We start from the raw sequence: 11,032 nt of genomic DNA, 5'->3' as shown, positions 1-11,032 counted from the left end.
CATTATTCGTTATGGTGCAGCTGTCAATTTTGACATATTAATTATGATATTTGGCCTCTTGTTTTGTACACACATATTTTTTTAGTCGACAAAGTTAATAAATTTGACACGATCATGCATTAACACTTTCTTTTTATATAAAATATACTTATTATAAAAAATGATTTTTAAACTGGTTAACTAAAATATGTCACAATTAGGCTATTTGACAGATGAAAGTAGTAAATGTTTATGACAAACAGACACATAAAAGTTTTGCTTACAACCATGTTGTGGAATCATTAAGTTGACAAATGTCAGCTATTTTGTAGCATTACTTAAGTATATTATTCATGATAAAAGAGAGTTTGATTTCATATTTTCTAGCCTTAAAATATTAAACCTCAAGTTTATTTATTGTAAGCCATAGTTTGCAGTGTGGTACAACTGTCATGTTTGATTGTGTCTAAATACATACATTTAAAATTAAACTCTATTACAGTTTGATATGCAAATATCATATTTTCAGCAATTACTTCTGCATCAAAGAAGATTATGTGGGAGACTGTCTCTTCCATTTTCAATGTGAGGGCAGAGTATCCGAGGGAATGTATTGTCCTGCAGAAAAAGTGGGACAATCTGGTACAGACCCACAGGGCCAAATATCAAGACCATCTGTTGGCACAAAACAGAACAGGTTTGTACTTGTATAAATAATCAATTTTTAAATAAATTTTAGGAAAGCAACCAATCCTCAAGGTTTGGTTTATGTAATATAAGGAGTTAAATTCTTTTTTGTTTAACAGTAAAATTGTTTGGACCTTATTGTATACATAAAAAATCTGTCTTATGAGCAATAATTCAATAGTTTTTTATCAAGTCATCATTATATTTAATTATTCAACATTTTTTGTTTTAGAGTAATTGATAAAATATCAAATATTTGTTCAAAAATATTAAACATATATAAAATATGCCATAAAACCCTCAATTAATCACCCAATATACACAAAAGAAATACTATAATGCAGGTGGGGGAGCTGTCAACACTGTCCTAGGGCCTGTAACAGAGGCAATCATGGACGTTGTGGGCAGAGGTTCATCCAACATTGTTGGAATTGGCGAACACACATTGGACAGCCTTCAACTGGATGCATTTGATGCATTTGGCGATAGGTAATTTAATTTAAAAAAAATTAAGGGTGGGCCGGGTGGGGGGGGGTAACAGTTATAAAATTTCATTTTGTCTGACCTTTTCCTACAGTTCCTGCTTGTTAGAATATCTGACCCATTACCAATTTTTCCAATTTGTAAAAAAAAACAATTATAGAATAATAGCAGAAAAGTAGTAAACAACACTATTCTTTAGTCTCTATCATATCCTAGTATACAATACAAATTGACTAACACAAACAATCCCTAATGCACCTAGGTTCTTTTTTCCCCTAAAAGGTCAAAAAAGGCCTGTTTCTTCACATGTTTTACACGTTTATTATCTTATCCATGACATGTAAAATATATACAGATACAAAACAATATGACAAACATGCATGACCAATCTTTACAGATTTGTTATACCAATAGACATTTTTTTTTAAATATGTAACAAATTAACAATAATTTTTCTTATCATAAGTGTTGATTTATATGACACATCATAAAAACAAGATTGCCAATGCCAACCTTTGATTAAACAACTGCAATAAAATAATACACATTCACAAAAGACTGAATATTGTAGATCAAGGCACTAATGCGCGTATTGAAAAATATTTTAAATGAGCAAATACCAGCTAGAATTAGATCCTAAGTGGACTGGTTGGCAATGACCTTCTGTATTAAAGTTAAAATATATGTTCAGGTACTGTAAGAAACTTGACATTATTGACAGTGATAAAATATATTTCTTTTAAGACAAGAAGTAGAAATGTATTTCTTTTAAGACAAGAAGCAGACTGCAGTGCAGTTAATATTCATTAACCAAAACAGAAAAGGTTCTGGAACTTTATCAAGGCTGTTAGGAAGGACAACTCCGGGGTGGCCCCCTTGAAAGAAAATGGCAGACTCCATAGTGACCCACAAGACAAGGCGAACATCCTGAACCAACAATACCAGTCAGTATTCACCCACGACACGGGAAGTGACACAAACCCTACGCCAGACGGGGAACCAGCACCAACCATGCCCAATATCGAAATCACATCCCATGGAGTGCTGAAGCTACTACAGAAGCTAAACCCCCAAAAGGCAACCGGCCCAGACATGCTTCCAGCAAGGGTCCTCAAGGAACTGGCAAATGAATGTGCACCGTACCTGGGCTACATATACCAGAAATGCCTAACAACAGGCTCAATTCCAGATATATGGAAGACAGCAACAGTTTCAGCCATATTCAAGAAGGGGGACAGGTATAAAGCGAGCAACTACCGCCCTGTATCTCTCACTTGTATATGCTGCAAGATGCTAGAGCACATCATTGTCAGCAACGTCATGGGACACCTGGACAGTAACAACATCCTAACCGACTGCCAACATGGTTTCAGACGGCGACGGAGCTGCGAAACACAACTCCTAACCTTGTCAGATGAACTACTGAAGTCCTTAGACAAAGGTAAACAACACGACCTAGCCATCCTGGACTTCAGTAAGGCGTTCGACAAGGTCCCCCACAAGCGTCTGCTGACAAAGCTGCACCACTACGGTATACGCGGCCAGACATTGGAATGGATTAAAGCCTTCCTGACCGACAGAACGCAGCGAGTTGTTTTAGATGGTGCTACCTCAGACCCTGCCCCAGTAGTCAGCGGAGTGCCTCAGGGGAGTGTGCTTGGACCGATCCTCTTCCTGGTATTTATAAACGACCTCCCCCTTAGAGTTTCATCCAAGACAAGACTCTTTGCGGATGACTGCGTGGTCTACAGACAAATAGACTCAGATAGCGACTGCGACCATCTGCAGGAAGACCTCCATCGGTTGTGGCAATGGGAGAAACTCTGGGGAATGTCATTCCACCCAGAGAAGTGCAGCATCCTGCGAGTCCACAGAAAACGATCCCCATTACTGCACAACTACACCCTCAAAGGCCATATACTCGCCAGTGAAGAGACGTCAAAGTACCTCGGAGTGGAACTGACGAAAGACATGTCCTGGAAACCTCACATCCAGAACGTAACAAGGAAAGGAAACAGCACGCTGGGATTCCTCCGCAGAAATCTAAGGATTGGCAACGAGGACGTAAAAAGTGCTGCCTACTTTTCACTCGTCCGTCCACACCTGGAATACTGCAGCACGGTCTGGAACCCATACCAGAAGGACCAGATTTACGATCTGGAGATGGTCCAGAGAAGGGCAGCCAGGTATGTGACGAACCGCTACCATAACACTAGCAGCGTCACATCCATGCTTGATCACCTGCAATGGGAAACCCTGGAGTCACGGAGGACAAAGGCCCAGCTGACGATGATCTACAAGATATCAAACAATCTCATAGACATCCCAGCAGCAAAATACCTCTCCCCAGGCTCAAGCAGAACCCGATCAAGCCATGACATCAAGTTCCTGCCTATCTCCACATCGACATCCTACTACAGGCATAGCTTTTTCCCCGGTATTATACCGACCTGGAACAGCCTACCAGCCGCTGTTGCAGAATCCCCTGACTTGGTATCCTTCAAGCAGGGACTAGCACACTTAAGTTTCTAATCAAGTCGTCAGCGCCAGCTACAAAGTAAACCCCAATGACACCTCATGGCTGTGCCGGTTGAGGTTCAATCCTCTCCGCGGCCACCGTAGCCGGAGAGGCATGAGGTAGAGGGATGAAACGTAGCTGGGGACGCATCTGTACTGTCCTTCTGACTTTTAACTATCAAACTCTTCTCACTGTACTATTTTCCCATTCTTACTTTATCTCTTCACCACCCGTCGCATAATTGTCAAGTTTGACGGCAGCGACATACGATGTAGATGTAGATGTAGATGTAGATTATGTCTAATCAATAACCTGAATTATAAATATTGACCAAAAGACTCAAGTAAAAAATACTTAGATATCACCCTGACAATATTAGCTACTTCTTTTTTGCAAAGGGGATAACTCCACAGATCTTGATACAGTTTGCTGTCAACAAGCACTGTAGATTAATCTCCCTTTATAACAAGTTTAGCGATAGATTTTGACCTAAAGATATAGGAAACTTCATTGCTGCAAATGATATATTATCATGTAAGAAATAATAAATATTTTATGAATGCAATTGTAGAAGTATTAAACCGGAACTTTATAATACAGTGTACTAGATATCTATATTGTAAATGCTAACTAAATGATAATTTTTATTATGCAGCCATGACATATCCTTATAGAGCTATATACACATAATTATCTGTACAACAAATTATTCCTAGATTTCAAAATTAAATAGCAGGTTTTGGCAGTAATATTGAATAAATCAGTGTTGGAGAGCGCAAAATTTAACTTCTCCGGTTTGGTAAAATTGACAAAGTTATTTTCAACATCAAAGTTATTTTCAACATCATAAGCTTATATGCAATATGTTGACAAAGCAGTTAATTATAATATCATTTTTTTCAATTGTTCGATCACAGTCCTGGGGCGTCACAAGGAACACAAACAGCTTCTGCAGTCCATCTGACGACTGCAGCGCTAAACAGTTTTAATCGTCCTTCGCCAGTTACTGGTAGTGCATCGGCAACCTTTGCGAATGATGACACAAGGTACTTACATGTATCTTGTACACATTATGAATAACAAACTATTCCAAAACATTAATCATGCACTCAGACACTATAGCTTTGCCATAGGTATTTTAGTTTTGTCCCCAATATGTTAAAACATTGTGAAATTGTTATCCTGGTTAAAATGTTATTAAAGCCCTCAGTCCATTGTTATGATTTTTATTACAGTAATGCTACAATAGAAACTGTCTGCTGCAGTTGCGGTTGCCACACTCGAGTTCAAAAACTCAAAGAAGAAAAATTAATCCTACAAATAAAACTTCTAAAGAAGCAGCTAAAGCATGAGGAATGAAGTTGAATTTGTGGCACATTTATTAACTTTGTTATGAACTTTTTGATATTTAAAGGGGCATATCAATGGCCACAACAGCATTTCATAATCAGAAATAAATTGTTACATAAAAGAACTTATTTCTTATAACACTGATTCGGTAATGATAAATATTCTCTATATGTATTTTAATAATTATAACCGGTTTTCCCCGGACACTTTTCGCACTTGCTGGAAAATCGTAATAGTTGAATATTTAAGTTATGATAAAATGTACATACGTATTACAAAATGCGCATGCTCAGTGACAATTATAGACATTTAACATTACTTCGGTGTAGAAAAAACTCATCCAAGCTTGTGAGTTCTAAGTTTAGACCATTGGGTCCATGTTGGGAACAATATTTTAGGCTTTAGCTATATTTTTTCTTAAGAATTTCACCAAGCAAGTATTGTTCCTCACGATTTATAATCATAAAAAAAGGAACTTTAAATTTAACTATAAAGAAAAATACTGAAGATAAGCCCCTTTAATACAGCATCAAAAAATAAACTGTTGAACATGTTACCATTATGTTATTATTTGCTGCTGTATATTTGTTACCAATAACCTGTAATATTAATATTTAATATTGGCCAAGGCTTGTGTGTCTAGTTTTCTAAGCCTCACATGAAACTTCAAATAATATCTAAAAGTATGTATTAGCAATTTGATCCCGGTATCGCAGTCCATTTTGTGCAACTCCTGCATTCATATTGTTGTTATCATCGTTCTGATCATCTTCCTGTATTACTGGATAATCATCAGGTATCGGAATGTTCAGGTCTTTGCAGATGTTATGCAACACTGCACAGGAGATGATAATCCTTAAATTAATTAAAAAAACAACTGATTGTTTGCCATGTTGCAATAGTTTACAGTAAGCACAGTGTGTGCATTACAAACTTGTTGGCTGTGTATACAAAAAGATATTTAACTGATGTATTTATTTTTTCCTTGCATTTTTCACATGTGAACAGTGTTGTTGTCACATATCCAGCACTAAGTATATTATGTATTAGCAGTATTTACTTAAGTTACAAAACTTATTTTAAATGTTAGCTTTTGGCTATGCAATATTTATTTTAGTTTATTTCACAGCTTCTTACCTGCAGACTCTTTCTGGTTTCATTCTAACTTCACCATGTAACACACCCCACCTTCTTTTCAGTTGTCCGATTCCTCTTTCTACTTTTGCCCGTGTAATCTTCAATGATCTGTTTCAACATAATATTGAAAATAAAAGAGTTTTAATTACTTAACTTATGTATGTCTAGAAAGTAATATAAATTAATCTGTATGTACACATGTAAAGAAGCAAGTTACAAATGTACTATAAATCTGTTTTACAAGGTTATAAAACTTATTACATGCAAGAAAATGTTTTTGTAAACAGAGCAAAATACATATGTAAAAAAAACTAATTAAACTCCATTATTGGTAGGTACTGTTTTTTTCTTCATCAAGATACTTTACCATTACAACCTATTGATTTGATTTAATATTTACACATTGAAGCACTAATTAATTTAAACTTTCAACCTTCACATTCCTAAGAAAATTCATCTGCTTTTTATTGCGCTATATAAAATTATTCATGCAGATGTGTTAGAAATAACTGTTTTGTCAATAAATTGTATGCACACTTAAATAAATTATATTGTTATAATGTGTTCGTCATTCATGCTATAAACTGTTCATATAAGTTAAATTTTTAGACAAACATTTTTTTAAATTATTTTTTTATAAATGGATACCTGTTGTAGGCACTCTGACTACCTGGCTGTGGATTCAGATATGGTGTAAGCAGCCATTCTGAACATGCATATCCACTGTCGCCCAGAATGTGATATCTGCCTCTAAAGGGAATATGCCCGTCCGCAAACATCTGGCGTAGACCACTGTTATTGAGAATTCTACTGTCATGCACACTTCCAGGCCAACGTGCAACAATATTTGTTATTTTGTCAAAAGCATCAATGACAATTTGAACATTTATACTGTAAAAACCTTTTCGATTCACATACACTGCTTCATCTTCTGATGGCGCCTTTATTCTACCATGAGTTCCATCAATTAATCCTACCACTCTTGGAAATCGGGCAATTCCATGAAAATGTTCTACCTGAACATCTAGCTCTTGAATGGTGGTTGGAAATTTAATAAATCTGTTCACAAACCGTTGAGATGAAATTTGTTGTGTAACCTCGTTAATTACTTTAGAAACGGTGGACTGTGAAACATTGTGTATGTCGGCATCATTCAATTGTATGCCACCAGTGGCCAAGAATCTTAAGGTCAAAAAGATTTTTTCCATGGCAGAGAGACTATTATGTCGGTGAGTTGCTGGCTGTATTCTTGGGCCAAGTAATTGTTCCAGAAACATCAACCCATTTCTATCAAATCTGTACCGTTCTAATAGTTGACCATTTGTAAGAAGATCAACTATATTTTCTCTAACTTGCATGATTGTCTACAAAAAAAGACAATTAAACTTTATTATTAAATAACGATAAAATATATAAATCACTTACCTGCATTTTTCATTTAAAATCCAATGGAGTTTTTGAACAATTCTCTGAAGTGCCAGTGCTTACTTGTATGTAAAGCACGTCACTTTCTGAGAATGCATTCATTCATTTATATCCATTATCCTTCAGTTATATCACAAATCACACAATTTCAATACACGGCAGTTAAATCCTTCCAATCTTTGTACAAAAACGTAACGCGTGTCACAATAACGTGTATTATTATCAACCACCATTTCAAAATGGGTGGGGTAATTTTATTGAAGAAAAATTAAATATACAATTCCAATGTCTTTTTAACTTACAAACACCATCATTACAACAATATCTAACCATTATGTTGAGATGTTTTTCATATTTTCCTGAATAATGTACGATGGGAAACGTTATTTTCGCAATAAACCATAACGCATTTATAACTTTCACAGTTTTACAAAGTGCATTTATCACAAGACAGTATTGATTTAACAAGCGGATACAACCGACTATCTATAAATAAACTCGAGTTGTTGAGGCTACATACCAATAGAACATCGCTCTTTATAAAATGTTCTCCAAAATTGCACTTCAATATTAAAATACGTGTAAATAAATGGGTACCGTAAATAAACAATGGACGCGTTTGTGTTTTTAACTTTAAGGACGAGTTTAAGGGAATAATTTTGTCTCTTAAATTTTAAGGAAAAAACGAACAGTTTTACGGAATTTCTTAATATAAGAAATTTATGGAATACCACTTAAGAAATTTCTTAAATATTAAGGAAAAAACTGCTATTTTAAGTGAAAACTTATTATTTAAAGCGGGTATATACGATTTTTATATGTGCTGAATTGTAAAATATTGATACAAATATGTTATAATAACCTATAATATGCAAGAAAAATGATACATTTAAGACGAATTTCATAAAATACAGCAAATACAAATTAGGGCCCTGAGCCGATTGTGACGAAGATAATTCGTTATTATTTTCCTACAATAACCGATGCATTCGTCTTTTTAGTAAGTGTTTGTGTGTCGTATGAATCAATATCGCTGCAGGAATTTCAAATGAACCGTTAAACTAAATTTAGATTCACATCGTACATGCATGATATACATGCTGGCGAATTCGGCTGTACAGCCTTTTTCGATTTCAGAATTAAATATCTGGCTTATTTAGCATTTTTCGACACATGTTCTTCTTAACTTTTATTTTAGTTCATATTGAAATATATGTATAATAAGTTTTTACACATTTTATATTAATAAATAAATATTTGACAAGATCGTATATACCCGCTTTAAGGAAACTTCCACAAGATAAGAAGCTACTAGAATACCACCCCTGGGCCTGCTCTAAGCACTCTAATTTCTTCAAAGTTAACGTGCCGGCCGCCCGAGACACTCGGTCAAGAGCACCAGGGGACGGTGACGCCGGCCGGGAGGCCAGGACGAGCGGTGACCGCCGCGAGGCGTACCGCAAGCCTGTGCCCGAGATCCAACTACGAGCTTTTTAACTGCAGCAACTTTAATATACGCTATTGGAGCTGGAATTACCGCGGCTGCTGGCACCAGACTTGCCCTCCAATCGATCCTCGCTCAAGGATCTAAAGTGTGCCCATTCCAATTGCGGGGCCTCGAAAGAGTCCCACATTGTTATTTTTCGTCACTACCTCCCCGTGTCGGGATTAGGTAATTTGCGCGCCTGCTGCCTTCCTTGGATGTGGTAGCCGTGTCTCATGCTCCCTCTCCGGAACCGAACCCTGATTCCCCGTTACCCGTTATCACCATGGTAGGCATAGCACGTACCATCGACAGTTGATAGGGCAGACACTTGAAATATACGTCGCCGGCGCGAGGCCGTGCGATCGGCACAAAGTTGTCCAGAGTCACCACGAGTTGCGGCCGCCTTGCGGCGACCGCGTTGGTCTGGGTTAACAAAAGCGCTCTTCCCCGCGAGGGTCGGAGCTTCGTTGCATATATTAGCTCTAGAATTGCCACAGTTATCCAAGTAGGATTGTACGATCTAAGGAACCATAACTGATTTAATGAGCCATTCGCAGTCTCGCCGTGTGAAGGCGTGTACTTGGTCATGCATGGCTTAGTCTTTGAGACAAGCATATGACTACTGGCAGGATCAACCAGATAGCTACTGTTGTACACGTACGCCTACGCACGCCCGCCTGCGAGAGCGGAAACGTGTTTCTGGGACTGGCGGCTAGCGTGCTAGTTCACCGGCTGCTGCTTCGGGCTTTCCGGCGTTGGTATGGCGGAACCGGCCTCGGCATCGCGGGGCGTCCCCCGCATTCGATTCGCCTACTACCGTGCGTGTCCTCCTGCCGACCCTAGTCTGCCCTGGGCAGCAGCTGCGAGCCAGCGGCCAGCCGCTCTCGTTCGTCCCCTAGGGCGACTACGTTCGCGAGACCGTGTTCACGGCCTTACCCGCGCGAGTCGCCCGTGAAATCGTTTTGCGAGCCTCTATCCGACTCTCTCGTACTGGGCTCGTCTCTGGCCGGCTAGGCTTCGTTCGGCAGCTGCGCGTTCTCGTTCCGCTGGGGGAACACGCGCGGCTTACCAGCCAGCCGACCGATTGCAGAGACGTTAGCCCAGGGGACGCTTCGAGCTCAAGCTGCGAAACGCGGCCGATTCACCGCAACCGCTGCGAGCGAGCGCCCCCGTACTACGTTCGACTGGTCGCCGCCCGGCTTCGGTTGAAAGACCGCGCCGAGCTGGCAGGACACGTCAAGGCTCTCCGTATCGAGGGCACGGAAGCCGAGACCGACTGCGAGCGTCTCGGGACCGACTGCTAGTTCGTCCACTAGTCCCCGTTCGCGCCACCGAGGGCAGGCCTGTGGTATTTTTCCCGCTGGCCGGGTGTGAATGCGGCCGGGACCACTGCGAGCCGCTTCGGCGGCCGAGATTCTTGCCTTTTCCAAACTGCTTCGCCGCTCCACGGGCAGGTGGCCCCCGCAGGGTAGGGGGTTCGCCGACCAGGCCTGGGTAGCTTGCTAGCGCCGTATTCTCGCCTTCTGCTTCGAGGCCGGACCGAGCGACTACGTAGGTTTTGGGTGGCCCTAGCAGACCTCGGTCCAAATGCGCTGTCGAACGTACGAGACGAGGTCGTTCCCGCACGGTAGTGGGGTTTTTACCGACCAGGCCTGGGTAGCTAGCTAGCGCCGTATTCTCGCCTCCTGCTTCGAGGCCGGACCGAGCGACTACGTAGGGTTTGGGTGGCCCTAGCAGACCTCGGTCCAAGAGCGCTGTCGCACGTACGAGACGAGGTCGTTCCCGCACGGTAGTGGGGTTTTTACCGACCAGGCCTGGGTAGCTAGCTAGCGCCGTATTGTGGCCTCCTGCTTCGAGGCCGGACCGAGCGACTACGTAGGGTTTGGGTGGCCCTAGCAGACCTCGGTCTAGGCGCGCTGCCGTACGAGACGAGGGAAGCGCCCGATGTCCCGCGACTGTCCGCTAAT

General features: G+C 40.2%; 1 protein-coding gene across 1 annotated transcript; it reads right to left on the bottom strand.

Moving 5' to 3' along the window:
* Positions 1-5,646: 5,646 nt before the first annotated feature.
* Positions 5,647-7,021, bottom strand: LOC127850795 (uncharacterized). Its single transcript, XM_052384105.1, has 3 exons — positions 6,803-7,021; positions 6,155-6,262; positions 5,647-5,872 (listed from the first exon to the last, which is right to left on the bottom strand). The coding sequence occupies exons 1-3, from the start codon at positions 6,931-6,933 to the stop codon at positions 5,695-5,697; spliced, it is 417 nt and encodes a 138-aa protein (XP_052240065.1). The 5' UTR covers positions 6,934-7,021; the 3' UTR covers positions 5,647-5,694.
* Positions 7,022-11,032: the final 4,011 nt, after the last annotated feature.

Source organism: Dreissena polymorpha, chromosome 11, assembly GCF_020536995.1.
Source record: "Dreissena polymorpha isolate Duluth1 chromosome 11, UMN_Dpol_1.0, whole genome shotgun sequence".
Classification (NCBI taxonomy): Eukaryota; Metazoa; Mollusca; class Bivalvia; order Myida; family Dreissenidae; genus Dreissena; species Dreissena polymorpha.
The sequence above is the reverse complement of the archived record's forward strand: the minus strand, read 5'-3'. Positions and strand labels throughout refer to the sequence as shown.

Excerpts from the sequence above, each read along its gene's own strand:
- LOC127850795 (XM_052384105.1), bottom strand. The coding sequence starts at position 6,933 with ATGTTTGCGGACGGGCATATTCCCTTTAGAGGCAGATATCACATTCTG. Across the intron at positions 6,263-6,802 it reads AGTCAGAGTGCCTACAACAG|ATCATTGAAGATTACACGGG; the intron begins GTATCCATTTAT and ends ATGTTGAAACAG. Across the intron at positions 5,873-6,154 it reads AAACCAGAAAGAGTCTGCAG|GATTATCATCTCCTGTGCAG; the intron begins GTAAGAAGCTGT and ends AATTAATTTAAG.